At 47.2% G+C, this 21,198-nt stretch overlaps 1 protein-coding gene across 4 annotated transcripts in view; it reads left to right on the forward strand.

Annotated features, from left to right (window-relative positions):
• Nucleotides 1-21,198, forward strand: part of NELL2 (neural EGFL like 2) — an 871,367-nt gene that overhangs the window by 205,484 nt on the left and 644,685 nt on the right. For all 4 annotated transcript variants that reach the window (XM_069628010.1, XM_069628008.1, XM_069628011.1 and 1 more), the window contains exons 6-7: nucleotides 11,245-11,317; nucleotides 12,093-12,175. In XM_069628010.1, coding sequence (XP_069484111.1) covers nucleotides 11,245-11,317; nucleotides 12,093-12,175 — 156 coding nt within the window. The remainder of the gene's footprint in view (nucleotides 1-11,244; nucleotides 11,318-12,092; nucleotides 12,176-21,198) is intronic.

A 21,198-nucleotide genomic window follows, 5' to 3' on the forward strand; every position in this document is an offset into this window, starting at 1 on the left:
AGGATAACTGGCATGGGAAGAGGACATTGGGGGGTTAGCCAATCAGGTTTTGTGGATCTGGAGGAGGAGTTGAGGTGTTCAGGAGTACAGGGTAGGAAGTGCTTTGTTTGTTGTGTGTAGTGGAGATGGATTTGTCTATGTCTTTGAAGAAGCAGAGTGTTTGGATTGGCGGGAGATTCCTGGATCCATTCATTGAAGGTTTATACTGAATCTTTTGGCATCTCTGCTACTATTGGATTGGGAGAAGTGGGAGTTTTCATGGTATGCAGATTGTGGCTTAAAATGGATAGCTTTATTACTGTTCAGTGTGAGTATCGCTCGCTTTAAACATCCAGATATTATTGCTGTGCATTGTGGAGGCAACAGTTTGGGCTATGTGACTGCAAGATCTTTGCAGTTTGCCATGAAGGATATGTTGAGAAGTATAATGGAACTGTGTCCAGCTGCAAAGATAATTTTTTCTGAAATCAATCAAAGACAAATATGGAGACGTCCAAACTTGTTTTGTCCCAAATGTAAGAAGATGGACAGCATGTCAATAAAGGTGTATTTGCTTTTTATATGCTTTACGAATGGTATATTTTGACAACAAAATATCTAGTTGGATGGCGTAAATATTTTGATGAGAAGGAGTGCATTTGACTGATGTCGGAAATCACATTTTTCTTTTGAATATCCAAAATGCACTTAAAGCTATTTTTGAAGACTTGTGAAATATGTAGTGAAGTTTTTTTTAGTAGTTGTAGTAAATAAAAAACAAAAACAGAAAAAGAATTTGAAGCAGTTTTTGTGAAAGTTGGAAAAAATAAATAAGTTAATTCGAACATTTGTTAGTTCAGTATATAAAACCCCCAAAAAATTACAACAAAAAAGGTTTTTTTAAGAGGCATCATTTTTGAACGAAAAACAATATAAATGACTTTAATTCCCCTACCCCACGCCTGGAATTTTCCAAGTGTCTACAGACTATCATACTGTCCGCAGACCATACAGGCTGCAAAAAGTCCTGTGATTTTTTTTTCTTCCATTTTTTTAACTGGGAAGGTGGCTTTTTGGAGGATGTAGGTTTTTTTGTAGGAGAGGCAAGGAGGTAATGTGGGGGAGGAAAGGGAGGGTGGGAAGGGGCACCAACCACATATCTGGAGGGGCAGGTGGACAGTGGAAGATTTGGTCCATACCTTAAATCTGAGGTAGGGGGCAGTGTTTCTCATGCTCCTTGAACAAAGCCTTGAAAGCACTTGCAAACTGCTCCCCCTTGCAGAGCGGTGTGTCCCAGAACATGCAGAGAACTGTGACCCTCGAAAGGTAAGGATCGACTGCCTCTTATATGGCTTCAAGGCAGCCGGCGGGATCCTCTGCCCCACAGGAGTAGTCTGTGTGGTGGCAGGAGCGGTTAAGGAAGATGGGGGTAGAGTACGTTAACCTGCTTTTCTCTGAGATCCAGATCCACCCGCGTGGTTGGATCTGGTGTGGTGGTGCATGGAGATGGTCCCAAAGGAGTACTGCCTGTGTTGTCCGTGACTGAGTATGACCCCAAACTCTGCATTCAACATGGGCAGCCTGAGTCTTTGGGACCCTCCTACGGTCTTAAAGAACTGCCACACCCATGACTCTCTCTGGGCGCTGGAGGTAGGAACTTCCTCTACCTCTTCTTCCTGTTCCTCATCATCCTCCTCTGCATCATTTCACCCTTTCCCTTGTCCAGGCCCACCAGCTGGTGGTGGTTGTGGTGGTGTTGGTGGTGGTGGCTCCTGGGGAGGAGGGATGGCCATGGCTGATGCAATTTTTTAAGTTAAATATCAGGTGTGCTAATACTCTTCCAAGCAGGTGCTCTCTCCTCGATTGCACATGGAAAATGAGTAAGAATAGGTCTAGGAGCTGTGGAAGGGTAAACTTTCAGCTTGAAACTTCCTGGATCAGCTGAAAATGCAGTTTGGAAATATCTGCAAAACACGGACGTGTTTGCAAACATGTCATCACGGTCACGTGACACTGTCTGGAAAGTCTGTGGTGACGTCAGACCTTTGGGAATGTCGGCGAACAAAAAATGGTGTAAAAAGTTGCAAAAAGTTGATAGAAGTGTTAAGAATGTTGCTAGGAGTTGGGGAATGCCACAGTTTTCAGTTGAAACATCCTAAATCGTCCGACAATGCTGCTATACTGGGGGTGAGTATGATATTAGGAAGTTGTAGCAAATTAGGGTGCACTGGTAAAAACCGATGAAATTCAGTGAAAAAACTTTGTTAAAGGGTTTATGGTTACAAGTAAAATCGGAAAATCCCCAGAAATTCACCAGTTATGGTAAGCTAAGCAACCATAACTTGCGCCTCCACTGTGCACTGCTAAGACTAATACCCAGGAAATCAAAGATGACATCACAAATGCCATTGATTACATCACTGATGACATGACATATGTGGGACACTTGTTTTTGTTCACTGACATATCCAGGCCACTTGTTTTTCTTCAATGACAGTAAGCATTTTATAATTGACAAGGTGCTTTATTTCTAGACGTTAACCTTATCCTATGCTGTTAAGGTACTTTCTTTAGGATATGTGCTCAGCCTACGGTACACATACACAGGGAAATAAGCACGCCTCAAACACACAATAGATTTGTATACATGACAAACCAATTTGATTGTAATTTTCTAGTGATATTCTATATTTCCTCCTTACAGGAGTTTCCCTGTATGTGCCTCAGATTTGTATGCATTGTGGCTCTTCATATGTATTGTTTGTATTAACACAAGTGTGTAGTAAGTCTTGTATTGTTAGCTATTAATTGCAAGTTTTACACTAGTCAAGATTCTGATAGCCTTGCATTCATTATTATACTTACCAATATTACCAGATTACAAATACTGCACTTCTGCGGTGCACGCTGCAACCATTGCCTATGTGTATGCATTAGCAGGGATGTCATTTAGGGGTCGCTCCCTTGCGACCCCTGTGGTCTCCCTTGCGACCTCTAAAATAAAATGTAAATTCTTTTTTTTTTTTTTTTTTTTGTAGTAATGCAAGCTCCTGAGCTATGGCCAGCACCATGTGGCTCTTTACTTTGGCTGGCTTTCTTGTTCAGGCCAAAAAAAAAAGAAAAATAAGAACAGGAGTGCCACAAGTCTAACACTTTCAGCACTGACCCTAAATAAGAAAGAATAGGAATACCAAATAATGTGTCTTTCCGGAATTCTATACAATAATTGCTAGACTCATTAAAGGTTTATTTCAGGCACACTTCAGGGGGTGAGTCACTGATTTAGTCTGTTCTTAAACACCTGAACTCAGCCTTTCAATCTTCTGAGGTTGATAAATGAGTACCAACACAGGTTGGGTGATATTGGATGTATATTTTTTGTATATAAAGTGCTTAAGCGTAAGTGCTATATAATAACACATCATTATCATTTGGTCATGGACGTCTGCTTGCATTCACAGTTATTTGGTAATATGGGCCTATACACACTGATCTTAACGATACATATGGCGATCCATTCTTGTATGAAAGTGTCACGTCCCCCGGTTTCTTAGGCTATCCTTATGCCCAGGGGAGAAGCCCGTGGCGTTTAACTTGGCGTTTGCGGCAACGCCGACGCCACCGCCGGTAATCAACTACATCTCCCAAGAGGACGATGCCCGCAAGGAACCTTTGGAACGTTTTTTACTTTCTTTTTGCGTGCGTTCCACGCCTCATTTGCATTTCACTTCCTATAAATGGCCATGCCCCCAGCAAGCCGGTGCTCCTAAACCATTGCGTTACGCGAGCTACGCTCTTGGAATAAGTTCCTTTTCACCTATTCCTTGCCTTTCTGGTTCCTGAGTTCTATGCTTACCTTGGACCTTGTTATCGTCTCCTTGGTTCTGCTTTAGACCTTCGTTTGATCAACTCCCCTGCTCGACCACGGAATACACCTCGGACTTGTTTTGGATTCTACTTCTCATGTCTGGTTTCCGCCTCCCTTCAACCCCGTAGTCTTCAAATCACTCTTGGCCACCCGCTCCCCGAGCGGAGAAACCTCACTTCTTGATCATTGTTGGGACGCTTTGCTGTGCTCATCACTTGTGGGATTTTTTGGGACGCTTTGCTGTGTTCATCACCCGTGGGATTATTTTGGGACGCTTTGCTGCGCTTATCATTTACTCCGCCCCCTTGGATCTTGAGACACTTGGCTTCACTCCTTGGATACTAGGACGCTCTGCTGTTTTCTTTTGCCTACTTGCTTTTGGAACATTTGATTTTGTTTTCACTCATTGGATTGGGGGACACTCTTCTGTTGACATCACTAATCCACCATTGAGGGAAGTCTATGGTCCCCCTTCATTCAAGCAAGAAAACTTCCTCTGACCCTCACGCACTCCCAGTCTTGTGTATTATCACAAGTAGGTATTCCGCTGAAGGAAAGGAATACACAGGTAAGCTTGTGGGGCTCGGAGGGGGTAGAGGGACTGGAATTGTCAACAAACGGTATGTAATATTTGCTTTGTTTGTTTTCTTCCCTCTAGCTCCGCTGTGCGTTCTGCCTTTTTGCCTGAGCCCTTGGCCTGACAGGTGTTTCTTTTCCCTGCAAGCTGTGCTCTCAGGAGGGAAGTCTGAATTACTTTAGCGGCATCTAACCCAAGTGATTCCTCAGACTGATCGTGGAACCCTCGGAGCGCGACAGATTTAGGAGCCTAATACTGGTGCCTGCCTGTCCGAGATGGATCCTAATGCAGATCCTATGGCTGCTATGATGCAAGCCTTTACCACGTTACGCACAGACATGGCAGCAGCACATGCCGCTTTGCACCAACGCATGGATGTCATGCAAAGCTTTGTGCAACCCTTGCCGGTGGATGAGGAGTTTGGGGATGTTCCCGCTCCTGTACCACCACCGGTTCCTCCGACACCCCTAGCCCCTGTGGTGTTGCCGGGTCCTTTTCCATTGGCACCCCCGGAACGCTTCACAGGAGATCCAAAAACGTATAGGACATTTGTCAATCAATGTCGTTTACATTTCCTATGCCGTCCCTTGGCATTCCCTAATTCTGAAACAAAAGCAGCTTTTGTGCTCTCTCATCTAGGGGGTATGGCTGCGGCCTGGGCGAATCCGTTGTTGGAGTCCAATGACCCGGTCTTGTACGATTTCGATGCCCTACTAGTCGCCATGAATCTGGTCTTTGACACCAGATATAAGGCTCAGGCTTCGGATTTAGAGTTTTTGGCAATTTCCCAGGGGAAACAACCTCTTTTGGCGTATTTAGCCCGATTTAATCAGCTGGCCGCAGAAACCTCTTGGCCTGAATCAAAAAAGGCGGCAGTCTTTTATAAGGGGTTATCAGACGAACTTAAGGACGCATTGTCCGTTGTCCCTTCTATCCCTTCAGTATTTCCGGAATTGCTTGATTTGGTGTTACAGGTCGATGCTCGGATGCAACAAAGGCGTGGAGAACGCCGTCACCTTGATCCTCGCCCTGGCAAATCCGAATTGGGATCTTCTCCAACCACTGGAGAGGTAGAACCCATGCAAATTGGGGCAGTAAAAGGTCCCCTCTCAAAAGCAGAGAGGGAGAGAAGAATGCAAAACAATCTGTGTCTGTATTGTGGACAAACGGGACATTTCATTCGTGTCTGCCCTAAACGCCCTGTTAAACGGGCGGGAAACGCCACGACCCGTCCCTAAATCGAGCCGACGTGACGGGTCAGCCTTCCAATGGCTCATTCCTTCAGACAGCTGCCGCGCACATATATTTAGATATGTCTTTTATGTTGCCCAACTCTCAAGTCTTTTCTAGTCCAGTCATGATAGATTCCGGGGCAACAGGTAACTATATGGATGAACATCTGGCAGCAACCTATGATATCCCGGTAGACCCTAAGGAGTCACCAGAACTTGTTTATGCAATAGACGGCTCCTGTTTGGTTTTGGGTCATGTTGTTAAACAAACACAACCCTTGCGGATGAGCACAACGGAAGGGCATGCAGAATACCTGTCCTTCGATCTCATTTCCACACCGCAATTTGGGGTCATCTTGGGCCTCCCATGGTTGCGTAAACATAACCCTATCATTGACTGGGTGGAACAAACAGTGCTTTTTTCTTCTCCCTTGTGTCTGAAGGACTGCTTTTCAGTTCACGGGACATCTCACCCATCTCCATGTAAGGCTCTGATTTCAAGTATCCTCACTTGTAACGCTACTACCAGGATGACGGTGGAAATACCTTCTGCATATCAGGACCTGATTGAGGTGTTTGACAAAGGTTTGTCTGAACAACTGCCGCCACATCGGGAATATGACTGTCCGATTGATTTGGTATCCAATGCCATTCTCCCCCACGGAAGGATATATTCTTTGGCACGGCCTGAAGAAGAACTCCTAAAGGAGTACGTCGAGAAATCTCTGAGATTGGGACATATAAGACCTTCCCGTTCTCCAGCTGCTTCCCCGATTTTTTTTGTCCCAAAAAAGGAAGGGGATCTCCGGCCTTGTGTAGATTATCGTGCACTTAACGCTGTGACAATAAAAAACCAGTATCCATTACCCCTCATTTCGGAGTTGTTGGATCGCCTCTCTACCGCCAAACTCTTTATGAAACTAGATCTAAGGGGGGCCTACAATCTGGTGAGAGTGCGTGCGGGCGACGAGTGGAAGACTGCCTTCAAGTGCAAATACGGCCTTTTTGAATACCTAGTAATGCCATTTGGTCTATGTAACGCCCCCGCAACCTTCCAACACTTTGTCAATGACATCTTCCGAGATCTGTTGGATGTTTTTGTTGTGATATATCTGGATGATATATTAATATTCTCGGAAACGTTATCACAACATGAGAACCATGTCCGGACGGTGTTACTCCGTCTTCGGGAACATGGGTTATATGCAAAGGCTGAAAAATGTGTCTTTCATATTTCCTCTGTGGAGTTTCTAGGATTCGTGATATCCTCTCAGGGTGTTCATATGCATGATGCAAAGATACGAGCAGTCCTTGATTGGCCTGCTCCTACTTCGCTTAAGGGTTTGCAATCTTTCCTAGGATTTGCTAACTTTTATAGACGCTTTATTGCATCCTTTTCAGCCATTGTAGTCCCATTGACACGCCTTACCAGTCCCTCAGTTCCCTTTTGTTGGGACATTCAGGCTCAGGACGCCTTTCAGGTCTTGAAAGAGGCGTTCACTACGGCTCCGGTCTTGCTACATCCAAACCCCCTATTACCTTTCATCATCGAAGCTGATGCCTCTGCCCTTGCCCTTGGGGCGATCTTATCTCAAAAATGCCCCACGACTCGGCAACTACATCCAGTAGCCTTCTTTTCCAGGAAATTGACTTCTCCGGAAAAACATTATACTATAATGGAACGTGAGCTATTGGCCATTCGAGCTGCTTTTAAGGAGTGGAGACACCATCTACTGGGGGGTCGACACCCTGTCACGGTTTACACGGACCACCGTAACCTACAAGCTCTATCCACGGTGAAATGTACCAACTCTAGACAAATCAGATGGCATTTGTTTTTTGCTCAATTCAATTTCACGGTTTCTTATCGACCGGGCCCCTTGCATGGCAAGGCCGATGCACTTTCTCGTATCGGAGTTGATATCCCCTTCGAGGAAGCAGTCCTTCCTGTTTTGCCACACAACACGGTTATGTGTGTCTGTGCTGCAACCGGTTCCTTATTAGAACGGATCCGCCACTGGGCTGCTGACCATGGGGAGGTACTTCAAGGGCTAAAAGCACAATTGATATCGGGATTACCTTACGTACAGGAACGTCTGTATATCCCTGATGCTCGGACTCGGTTACAGGCCCTAAACTGGTCCCATGATACTCGCCTGGCGGCTCATCCAGGACAAACTAAAACAACTGATCTACTCCTCCGGTGGTGTTGGTGGCCCAATATGAAACGGGATGTGGCAGACTATGTATCTAAATGTGCCGTCTGTACACAATGCAAAACGGTACCTGGAAAACCGGTGGGGCTTCTCCAAAAAATGGCCATCCCATCACGCCCATGGCACACTGTGTCACTTGATTTTGTGGTAGAGCTGCCACCAGTCCAGGGGTTAACCACTATCTTGGTGGTGGTAGATGCCTTCACCAGGATGGCACGGTTTGTCCCCTGCAATGGTGTTCCTTCTGCTCCTACATTGGCCAAGTTGTTTTTCGAACAGGTGGTCCGCCTATTCGGCCTCCCTCAGATCCTTATCTCAGATCGTGGATCCCAATTCACCTCGCGTTTTTGGTTGGCTCTCACTCGATTTCTTGGCATTGACGTTCGCCTATCCTCAGCATACCATCCTCAGACGGACGGGCAGACAGAATGTCTTAATGCCACAATGGAGCAGTATCTCCGATGTTTGTGCCTACAATATCAATCAGATTGGCTGTCTGTATTGGGGGCTGCGGAATTCGCTTACAACAATGCCTGCCATGCATCGGCTGGTTGTTCACCCTTCTATGCCATGTATGGTTTACATCCTCGAGTTCTACCATCCACCCTTCCTTCAGTGGCACGAGTACCCGCAGCTCAGGCAACAGCCCAGTCGTTACGGTCTATCCGTGCCGCTGTGCTTCAGCATCTACACCAAGCACAGGATCGCACAAAACAAAATGCTGATAGGCATCGTAGGTCAGCCCCGGAGTATCACCTGGGGGACAAGGTCTGGCTATCCACTGTGCACCTTCGCATACCAGGCAAACGTAAGCTGAATCCCCGCTACGTGGGTCCCTATACCATCACGCGATGCATCAACGCAGTGGCATATCGTTTGGGCATACCCTCAGCTTGGAAGATCCACCCCGTGTTCCACGTCTCCCTATTACGGCCTTATGTTGCCGGTACACGTTTGGGTGATCGTCCCGCTCCTATTGCGATTCAGGGGGAGGAGGAATATGAGGTTCAGGCCATATTAGATACTCGAGTAATCCGGGGCACCCAGCATTATCTAGTAGATTGGAAAGGCTATGGCCCCGAAGATCGTACCTGGGAACCCGCCTCAAATCTTCACGCTCCGCGTCTTTTGCGGGCGTTTCTCCGGTCTAATGGTCCGAGACCCGGGGGAGGCCCATCTTTGAGGAGGGGTACTGTCACGTCCCCCGGTTTCTTAGGCTATCCTTATGCCCAGGGGAGAAGCCCGTGGCGTTTAACTTGGCGTTTGCGGCAACGCCGACGCCACCGCCGGTAATCAACTACATCTCCCAAGAGGACGATGCCCGCAAGGAACCTTTGGAACGTTTTTTACTTTCTTTTTGCGTGCGTTCCACGCCTCATTTGCATTTCACTTCCTATAAATGGCCATGCCCCCAGCAAGCCGGTGCTCCTAAACCATTGCGTTACGCGAGCTACGCTCTTGGAATAAGTTCCTTTTCACCTATTCCTTGCCTTTCTGGTTCCTGAGTTCTATGCTTACCTTGGACCTTGTTATCGTCTCCTTGGTTCTGCTTTAGACCTTCGTTTGATCAACTCCCCTGCTCGACCACGGAATACACCTCGGACTTGTTTTGGATTCTACTTCTCATGTCTGGTTTCCGCCTCCCTTCAACCCCGTAGTCTTCAAATCACTCTTGGCCACCCGCTCCCCGAGCGGAGAAACCTCACTTCTTGATCATTGTTGGGACGCTTTGCTGTGCTCATCACTTGTGGGATTTTTTGGGACGCTTTGCTGTGTTCATCACTCGTGGGATTATTTTGGGACGCTTTGCTGCGCTTATCATTTACTCCGCCCCCTTGGATCTTGAGACACTTGGCTTCACTCCTTGGATACTAGGACGCTCTGCTGTTTTCTTTTGCCTACTTGCTTTTGGAACATTTGATTTTGTTTTCACTCATTGGATTGGGGGACACTCTTCTGTTGACATCACTAATCCACCATTGAGGGAAGTCTATGGTCCCCCTTCATTCAAGCAAGAAAACTTCCTCTGACCCTCACGCACTCCCATTCTTGTGTATTATCACAAGTAGGTATTCCGCTGAAGGAAAGGAATACACAGGTAAGCTTGTGGGGCTCGGAGGCGGTAGAGGGACTGGAATTGTCAACAAACGGTATGTAATATTTGCTTTGTTTGTTTTCTTCCCTCTAGCTCCGCTGTGCGTTCTGCCTTTTTGCCTGAGCCCTTGGCCTGACAGGTGTTTCTTTTCCCTGCAAGCTGTGCTCTCAGGAGGGAAGTCTGAATTACTTTAGCGGCATCTAACCCAAGTGATTCCTCAGACTGATCGTGGAACCCTCGGAGCGCGACAGAAAGGTACATCACATTATAGTGATATCGTAACCATATTTTTCGTAGTGTGCAATGCTATGTGATGCCACTTCCTGTTTTGTCAACGGGTGAAAGGTCGTGTTCCATCGCTACCCTCGATATCACTTTGGTGTGGGGTCAAATGACATAATTTCCTGTGATGTCATCAGGGGGTCAAGGGTCGTGTGATGTCACTTCCGCTACCCCTGGCATTTTGGTGAAATGACGTCCCAGTGCATTAGTAGGTTGTTTTATTAACAAGAACACTGCAATATAACATTTTGTTTGAATGAGTACATTTTTAATACATTAAATACTTCATGACAGCCCTCTCGATCATCCCTGATATGTTGCTACCAACATTGTAAACACAACCCCTTGTATAGACTTTCCATCAGAATTAATTTGATATGTGATGTCATCGGTGATGTCATCAATGACATTTGTGATGTCATCTTTGATGTCCTGGGTGTTAGTCTTAGTGCACGGCGGTGGCGTGAGTTATGGTTGCTTAGCTTACCATAACTGGCGAATTTCGGGGGGTTTTCTGTTTCACTTGAACAATAACGTCCCTTTAACAAATATTTTCACTGAATAGAAGTGATATACATCTCATGCATATTTCTTGCCATACATTTATTAAGGTCTGTTGCATATGGTCTACATAGTTGGGTTGTATGTCCCTATGTGAGGTTGAACAAATTCAGATACCGACAGCCCCCCTTTAATTTTAAACATTCCCATATCGGTCTAAAGGACCTGGTGATACCCAAATAAAATAACAGACCGCGTACTGCTTTTCTTGTGTCACTGAGCTCGCAGCAAGCCATGCATGCCACTTACAGACCTGGAAGGCGGAAACATGGGGCGCGCAGCCCTGGGAAGGAAGCAATATGTCACACTAATTGCTTTTTGGCCAATCATTCTTGATGACTCTAATGCTTTACATGAGGATCTCCGCTTGTAGATCGTCGTTGTGTCCAATGAAAGCATAATGTATCCATCATGTCTTTTCTGCTTGCGCGCAGGGCATAATGCAAGATCTGCAGTTACTTGTCATGCCGCAGGGATTCATCTCTCAGTGCCCGGATCTCAATCGAAGTAAGTCTGTTATCGGTGATGGAGGCCATCTGGGGTGTGCTGTCTGCTTCCCGTCCCTTGCCTGAGCCCTAGATTGCTTTTTTTCCCTCCCTTCTGGTGGCTTCCAGCCAGCGCACTGACCGGTCCTCTTTCCCTTTCTGACCCTGTCCTGAGCCCCACCTTGCTGTTTTTCCCGCCCTTCTGGTGGCTTCCGGCCAGCGCACTGACCGGTCCTCTATTCTCTTTCTGACCCTGTCCTGAGCCCTACCTTGCTGTTTTTCCCACCCTTCTGGTGGCTTCCAGCCAGCGCACTGACCGGTCCTCTTTCCCTTTATGACCCTGTCCTGAGCCCTACCTTGCTTTTTTTCCCTCCCTTGTGGTGGCTTCCGGCCAGCGCACTGACCGGTCCTCTTTCCCTTTCTGACCCTGTCCTGAGCCCTACCTTGCTGTTTTTCCCTCCCTTGTGGTGGCTTCTGGCCAGAGCACTGACCGGTTCTCTTTCCCTTTCTGACCCTGTCCTGAGCCCCACCTTGCTGTTTTTCCGTCCCTTCTGGTGGCTTCCGGCCAGCGCACTGACCGGTCCTCTTTCCCTTTCTGACCCTGTCCTGAACCCCACCTTGCTGGTTTTCCCGCCCTTCTGGTGGCTTCCGGCCAGCGCACTGACCGGTCCTCTTTCCCTTTCTGACCCTATGCTGAACCCTACCTTGCTGTTTTTCCCGCCCTTTTAGTGGCTTCCGGCCAGCGCACTGACCGGTCCTCTTTCCCTTTCTGACAAATGCCCCCTTTCTCGTTCCAGCTTGCCCGACCTGCAACGACTTCCACGGACTCGTGCAGAAGATCATGGAGCTGCAAGACATTCTAGCCAAAACATCTGCCAAGGTAACCGGATTCCACCGCTGGGGAGTAATGCGCGCGGCCCGCCTAATTCAATTGCGCATGTAGATATTCAATTTGTGCTCTATTTATACCGCAGCATTTGTCTCAGCATCACAGCAGCAAATTGAGCCTCAGTCCTGGCACAAAAGGGATCGGCTCATAAATATTCAAGCTCTTCCCATCTGGATAATAAATGGCTCGATAAACAAGAACAAGGCGGGTTACCTGCATTACAGTGCTGAGTTAAGCAGAATCTCCTGCTAAAACGGCTTGACATTTTTCTATACACTGGGAATTTTAATAACAGTCTACGCCTGTAAGGAAAGGCCTTTCGCTTTGACTTGCCTCGAGGCTTAGTTTATTTAAGCCATTATCCGGAGAGGAATTTTACTAGAGCAAGATATGGATCAGGGCATTAACTAGCAGCAACAAAATAGTGTTGAGTATTATCCCTCCCACCTTAAGGTCTGGCTCCTACATTTGATATTTATTACTCCTTGGACTTACTCCCAATGGATTTTTAAAAAAATGTTTTTATTGTAGTATAGTCAAAAGACTTTTCACAAATATAAAAAATGCTAAAACAAATGTTTCTAACATACGATCTATAATTACACAGGGTCAAACATAAAACAAAAAGGAATCAAACTTAAAAAAAATACAGCAGAGGGAAGGAGGAAAAACTGTACAAACAGTAAACATACCAACAGTATACCCAAGTTGTACATTTACCTAAATTCATCATAAAAAATATAAAAACTGTTTTACAATTTAATAAAACCTAAAACATTAAGGAATTTGATATTTATTGCAACTTGAACTTACTCCCAATGGATTTTAACATTGGTCACAGTCTTCTTAGCAATAGACTTATCTCCAGATAATGTCATAGAAGGAAACTGTAAACATATCAGATTTCAACAAAATAACAAGATTTAGAAGAAAAGATAAAAGCAGCCACCTGAGTGTGCCCCCGGGCATTAGAAGTGCCAATCGGGCATCGCCAGCCGAGGTACATTTCGATGGACTTTAATTTACAGAGAGTGAGGAAAGAAGATGCCGAAACAGAGCACAATGGCCCACCTACCTATGTAGCTATCGTGTGATATGGAGGCCTTTACAGGCGTTGCTTAGTCTCCGGTTTTATCCTAGCGATCTTCTAAAGCACTGCATTGTATTTCATTTATTGATCACCGGCGGTAATGTTTCCATCAGAAACATCTTACAATAGGACACAGCAGGTGTCTGCACTAAAAAACATATCATTTTTTTTAAAGTATTTATTTGCATTAAAATTGAACCAAAAATTATTTAACAATAACGAAATAACTTTTCCAAGGTACTCTGTACAATAAGAAAAATAAAAAAAAATAATGGGGAAAACAGCAGTAGGATTGTGCAAATGTTGTTCACATGGCAGAACACACTTTAACCCATTGTGTACATCATGTTTGGCAGTGGGAGTGTTGAAGATCAGGGGGAGGGAGAATGCATCGTATTGGTGAAGAGGCGCGGATACGTTGCTTGAGGGACAATTTGAAGGCTAGAATTGAGGTGTTCTTGATATCGGGGAAGGGAGTTCAGTGGTGGGGTAGGGAGTTCAGTGGTGGGGCAATTAAGACCAAGGGATGCAAGTGGGAAGCAGCACAGGGCAGGCAGGCAGAGAGACTTACTAGAACATTAGAGCTAAGAACATTGTCTCAGGAGGATAGCTCAGGGGCAACGTGCTCACCTTGGAAGCAAGACAACACGAAGCAACACAGGTTCCATCCCCGGGGCCACAATTGGAAACCTGTGGGTATTAAGCGCATTATAAATAACCTATCATATCAAGGCTGAGACATAGGCGCACGGGAACCAAGGGTGGGATTAAATATGCACTTCCCACTCCATCCATAAGCAAGAGGTGCAGCTCGACTCTTACTCCGAGTTGTCAAAGATGGCTTCAAGAGCACAGCAACTCTGGGAGATGGTTCAGGGGTTTTAATTAAGTATTTTAATAGGGTCCAACTAAGGGCCATCCCTCTCCTTTTCGTCTTACCAGGTCTCCCTGCACCCTACCCCGACTTCCCTAAGTCCCAAGGTGCGCACTAGAGATCGGTATTCTATTTTCTACCACCTTATCTTTCTTACTCCCTGCCGGGTCTTCTAGGTGGATGCTAACGTGGAGTCCCACGAGTAGAAAGATATCAAGACGTGATGCCTTCCAAACACTCATGTCTCACTCGACTCTTACCTCTCATGCACTCATATTCCTCACCCGATGCTCTTTTCCTCCTTTCCCTTCTATCTACTCTCCTCCCTTCTCTTCCTCACACTCTCCTCTTCCTCTCTCTGTCCCTCAGATTACCTTCTCTCTCCCCTTTACTCCTTAGTTCTACCCTCCAATCTATTGTCCACTACTCTCCACTCCCACTAATCTTTCCTCTCAAGCACTCTCCACTCTCACTACTCTCCACTCCCATCTCCTCCCACTATTGTCTATTATCCACTCCTTGTGCTCTCCACTACTCTCCACTCCCACTAATCTTTCCTCTCTACTACTCTCCACTCCCACTACTCTCCACTACTTTCCACTCCGACTAATCTTTCCTCTTTACTACTCTCCACTCCCACTACTCTCCACTCCCATCTCCTCCCACTATTGTCTATTATCCACTCCTTGTGCTCTCCACTACTCTCCACTCCCACTAATCTTTCCTCTCTACTACTCTCCACTCCCACTACTCTCCACTCCCATCTCCTCCCACTATTGTCTATTATCCACTCCTTGTGCTCTCCACTCCCACTAATCTTTCCTCTCTACTACTCTCCACTCCCACTACTCTCCACTCCTATCTCCTCCCACTATTGTCTATTATCCACTCCTTGTGCTCTCCACTACTCTCCACTCCCACTAATCTTTCCTCTCTACTACTCTCCACTCCCACTACTCTCCACTACTCTCCACTCCCACTAATCTTTCCTCTCTACTACTCTCCACTCCCACTACTCTCCACTACTTTCCACTCCGACTAATCTTTCCTCTCTACTACTCTCCACTCCCACTACTCTCCACTCCCATCTCCTCCCACTATTTTCTACGATCCACTACTTGTGCTCTCCACTACTCTCCACTCCCACTTATCTTTCCTCTCTACTACTCTCCACTCCCACTACTCTCCACTACTCTCCACTCCCACTAATCTTTCCTCTCTACTACTCTCCACTCCCACTACTCTCCACTCCCATCTCCTCCCACTATTTTCTACGATCCACTACTTGTGCTCCCCACTACTCTCCACTCCCACTAATCTTTCCTCTCTACTACTCTCCACTCTAATCTCTTCCCACTATTCTCTACTATCCACTCCTTGTGCTCTCCACTACTCTCCAGTCACACTAATCGTTCCTCTCTACTACTCTCCACTCCCACTACTCTCCACTACCATCTCCTCCCACTATTCTCTACTATCCACTCCTTGTGCTCGCCACTACTCTCTGATCTCTCCTCTCTAGTCTTCTCTCTTTTATTCTCCCCAGACTCTACACTTTAAGATTCTAAATTCTCCACTCTCACTCTACACTCCACTCTACCCCTACTTGTCTCACAGTCACCATCCTTTCACTATCTTATCCACCTTTACCACTCACTCTCACTTACTCCCCCTATGCATGCACTTAACCTCAGTCATTTTCTTCATACAAGATAAACGCACTCTCAAACACACGTACAACGTTCTCTCATGAACCAATACCTCACCTTGCACACGCTTTCTGTAATTCTCTTCCATGCTCTGCTCCCACTTCCTTCTACCTCATGGTCTTTCGGTCCACCTTTACTTCCTTGATCTCACCCGAATAACCAATACTCCCCCATTCTTCCTGTACTCTTTTAAACTCCTCCTCGCTCCACTAGCTCTCAGCCTCAGCTGATTTCCCATGCCAATCCCTCTTTTGCTCTCCCCCAGGTGCCAGGTAACAGTAAAGGGAGGCAAATTAGGCCCTAGCACCCTTTTTGAGTAGGGTCTGCAGGTGTCCCACAATGGCAGCCCCCTACAATCACAGTCTCTTTCAAAGTTCGTATTAGGCGCTGGATGAGCGTCTCGATTGCCGGTCTGTGGTTAGCCAGGAACCACTGGCGTGATGTTTTTCGCCAGCACCTCTCTCGCTTGTGGGATGGATGTTCCATTCTCTGCCGCAAGGAATTCAGGTCTTGGGGGCAAGAGAGAAAACACTGGCCCGCATGTTGTACGGCAGGTATGGGATGATCAAAAGTGGTGCCTTGCCAGTTTAGCCAGGCACATGTAGAGGGGACAGAGACTGGGCCCTCCCAACTTCATCACCGTGCCTCTGGAGGCCTCCTGTCCTAGGTTGGGAGGGATCCCCATGCCCCCTTTACAGGGTCATGTCAGAGTGCGCAGAAGTCATATATCTATGGGAGATGCTTCCAGTTTAGAATTTCCTGAGGGATCCAGTCTTTGAAGTACCTTTTTTCTCTGGAAGCCCAATAGCACATATCTATGCTGGAGCCTCCTAACTATGTGCCTCAACATGCCGGAGGGGTTCCCCTCTTTCTGGTCCTGGTTCCCAGAGAGCACCCTTTCACTGATCTCCTTTTGAGTGTTGCTTCTCCGTGGACTCAGTTGTTGTAGCAGAATTCTCTCATGGCACTTATCTAGTTTATTTAAAATCACAGGACACACACTGCACATTGATCTGACGTTGGTTATCGAAAAAATAAAATAGTCATGCTACGATACCTTATGGAATAAACATCCTTTGGGTGAACTACATATTTCAAACAGGGTGAGTTTCGAATGTTCCCAATGGCTAATGTATAGCATCATAAGCTAATTTGCCTGGGCCCTTGGAAACATTAGACAGGCACAGCTGCATGTTTCCATCTCTCAGACAACACAAAAAACAACATCTACCTCTCTCCAGGTGTCTTGATCACATCAATCTAAATTAGACATACGGAAACTCAGTGTCATCTAAATTACAAAGCAGCTTCTCGATAATGTGACATAGGGATGGAAGAAGAGAAAGGGACCTCAAAGCACTTCAAGTTCTAATACTCCTCCAAGCACAAGCCCATCTATTTTACAACCAAAGCCCCAAGTCAAAGGCACCAATAAAGAGAAAGACAGCACTGCTGAGGAAATTCTAACTCAGTTAGCATCTTAAGGCCCTGGGGATACCATTAGAACCAGGTCATGATTCCTACACCTCTTTATAAGGAGGACAGATAATATCATTTCAAAGTGCCGCGGGCAGTCCAGGTGGGTACGGGAAGATCAAAGCAGGGTTGTGCAATCAAACAATTATGGTACGATGCAGGTAGCGTATATTCCTATTTTACGTTAAGATATAACAACTAAACAGCGCTCCCTGAAATTGCTCATTAAAACATCTGCATACGCAGAGGTGTGCAAGATGTGCCAAGTGTTCGATAACGCAGCATGCTAATTGTTTGAACCTTGTCTCTAAACCTATTTGCTGAACTTATGCTCAACCTGTTAGAGAAAGACCACCCTAGGCTCATGCTTTTGTTCCTAGACACCCGACGTAAGATAGTCCTTAGGTCCACCAAAGTCCTTCAGAAGTCAAACACAAACATTTGACAAGCCTGTACCTAGGATAAAGATTCGGGGAAGGGGGGCACTTCTCAACAAAGGAATACTCCCACACTGTTTAACTGAAGAGTACTAAATTTGTGCATACAGGCAAGTATGAATATAGCTCGTGGCAATGACACGTTTTAAGATAGGGATTAGGAGGACTGATCACATCGGACATCAATCCCCAAGCTTTTGATGAAACAGACCATTCAAGTGCTAGGATATAAAGTGCACCTTGCACCTAAGGACAGGCAAGTAATGTGAACATTATATGGGGTGCAATGGGGACTGTGGGGAGAGCAATGAGCCTTCAACATTGAGCTTCAGCTAGGTGCACAGATACAGATTCTCAGTGTGCTACAAACAATGAAGGATATATTAAAGTTACTCACCATAGTGACTAGAGTACTCATAGTCCATAGTCCCCTTTCCTGCATCCTTGTGGGCATCCCACAACACGGGGACGGTACTGGAACCTTTAGCAGGGAAAAATTGAGCTTCCCCTTTAAATTTAGTATAGAGCGCAGGGGCGTGGACTCGGACGTGGGAACGCCCCGCAAAAATCCCCGCCCTCCAGCACCTCACCTCAGTCCCCTTTGAACACACTGACACTTTGATACCTGGCTACACTTATTACCTATTAGCCATTGGCATACTTGCGGGGGAAGGCGGGTGGGTGCGTATGGAGGAAAGGGGACTATGGACTATGAGTACTCTAGTCACTACTGTGAGTAACTTGAATTACTCATACATTCCATCCTCTTTCCTCCATCCTTGTGAGTGATTCCACCAAACAAGAGCATAGGGCGGAGCTGTGATAACCTGCATCATATCTAGGACAAAGCAAAAAGGTTCTTCAGAACCGCCTGACCAAGCTGAGCATCGCACCTGGAGCTGGTGTTCAGTCTGTAGTGCTTACAGAAGGCAGACCGAGTGGCCCAAGTAGCCACCTGGCTAATGACATCCCAGGAAGCATGTCTCTGAAATGCGACGGCTGTGGCCTTAGCTCTGACTGCATGTGTGTAGCCGTACAGCTGTGATGGGTAGATGTATCCCTAAGGGGACCAAAAACCTGCACTGTAAGATCCGCTGCTGCTTCCAGAGGAAAGGGGGCTGGGATCATCCTGCAATGACCATTCGATGGGCGACAGGACTGGCGGGCCATGAACTGGATGCAAGATGGCCACCTGCCTGGCAGGCTCTGCCACGTGACACTCCATCATTTTGAAGCCTTGCCCCACACACTGGGCGAGAGGGCTCGGAGGCAATGAGCCAAGAGAGGCCTCAGATATAAGAGGATACAGCTTGGGTCTTGCACCCGAAGCAGAGGCAGCAACCTCAGAGATCACTCTGGTAGGCACTGAGCCCTCAGCCGGATGCCGATAGTCATAACACCCTGACTCATGAACTCGGACGAGCGCGGGTAGGCTGGACACCCTCGGCACCTGTGTCGGAAGCCGTGCTGGATCTAGCAGGGGTCAGACTCTTGGAGGTGGCACTCGAGGATCCCTTACCCCCTGGGGTAGAAGAAGAGGACGACTTGATCGTCCTTCCGAGGACAGGCTGGTAGGGTCCATGAGCCCCTCAGCTTGGGAGCCGCTAGCCAGGACAGACTCAGGTCTGTCCCCGGAGCACCTAGAAGAGCCCCCGGCCCCTCTCCTGGGAGATGGTACCCTTAGAGGCCTAGAGCATGCCCCAACCTGTATCAGATGAGCCCTGCTCTGCGGGAACCCCGGGGAAGGAGTTGCGGTGCTTAACAGAGGGCCTGGAGATGATGTCCTTAAGGTGGGGCAGAGGAGAAGTGTGGAAGATCTCCCTCCACCGCAACAAACGATTCTTCAATGCCCTGTGACTGAGAGCGCTGCAGGCTGAACATGAGTCCCACTTGTGGTCGGGCCCCAAACACTCAAGACACAGTGCATGCGGGTCCCAGGCCAGGAACGAGAGGTCGCATGAGGCACCTCTTATGAATCCTCCTGCACCCAACACCCACCGGGGGAGGTGAGGCACCGAAGAGAAGTGAAATAACAATTGAAAAAACAAACAGGCAGAAAGCTAAAAAAGTCTCTGCCCTGGCTGCCAGGTCCAACACCATGCGGAAAAAGGCACTGAGGTGAGATGTCGGAGGGTGAGGCCACACGCTACACAAAATGTAATGGGGAAGCTCAATTTTTCGCTGCCAAAGGTTCCGGTATCGTACCCATATTGGGGGGCGCCGACAAGGATGGATAAAAGGGGCGGGACGTATGAGTACTTAGGGAATATCCTGGCATGTTCAAAGATCTGATGGTCACCCAGAAGGGCATTGCTCATCATATTATTTTTAGAAAGCGCTCTTGACACGAGCCACGAGATCCGCCCCATCCCAGTGAAGGTGAAGCAAGAACCTCAACAGGAAGTTCTTTCTTTGTGCATGAGCTACCCAATCAAGCCCAATAGAGCTCAGAGTGGCTGGCTTCATTGGGCCTCATTACGACTTCGGCGGTAGCCATGCCGCTATTGGCAGCATGGCTGCCACCCGAAATCGCGTCCGGGGTCCGGGTCCTCAGAATGAGGAATTACCGGGGCATTCCGAGTTCGGAAGGCCCGGTAATTCCTCCCTCCAAGGACCTGGACCCGGTCCTTCCCCATTCCCATTTCAGCCCCCAATGGGCCGTTAACCCCGTCCCGCCAGGGTCGTAATAAGGCCCATAGTCTTTGTCGGCAAACCTAAAGGAGTGGTTGCTGACAAGCCTCTGTGAGACTGCCAATACTGAGAAGGGGTACAGAGGTTGCTGACACGCATCTAAGAGACTGGTGATAGTGATGCAGGGTACAGAGAGTGCTGATAAGCCTTTAGAAATTGGAGAACGTGATTAGGAGTGTAGAGGCTGCTGATAAGCCTCTGGAGACTGTCAATATCACGAAGGAGAGTAGAGGTTGCTGACAAGCATCTAATAGACCAGTGATAGTGATGTGGAGTACAGAGAGTGCTGATAAGCCTCTAGACATTTGAGTAAGTGATAAGGCGTACAGAGGTTGCTAACAAGTATTGTGAGACTGTCAGCACTGAGAAGTAGCAAAGAGGTTGCTGCCAAGCATCTAAAAGACTGGTGATAATAATGTCTAGTACAGAGAGTGTTGATAGGCCTCCAGAAATTGGAGGAAGTGATTAGGAGTATAGAGATTGCTGATAAGCCTCAGGAGACTGGTAGTAGCGAGAAGGAGTACAGAGGTTGCTGACAAGCCTCAGGAGACTGATAGTAGCGAGAAGGAGTACAGAGGTTGCTGATAAGCCTCAGGAGACTGGTAGTAGCGAGAAGGAGTACAGAGGTTGCTGACAAGCCTCAGGAGACTGGTAGTAGCGAGAAGGAGTACAGAGGTTGCTGACAAGCCTCAGGAGACTGGTAGTAGCGAGAAGGAGTACAGAGGTTGCTGACAAGC

This window comes from Ambystoma mexicanum, chromosome 12 (assembly GCF_040938575.1).
Source record: "Ambystoma mexicanum isolate Mex_15411 chromosome 12, UKY_AmexF1_1, whole genome shotgun sequence".
Lineage (NCBI taxonomy): Eukaryota > Metazoa > Chordata > Amphibia > Caudata > Ambystomatidae > Ambystoma > Ambystoma mexicanum.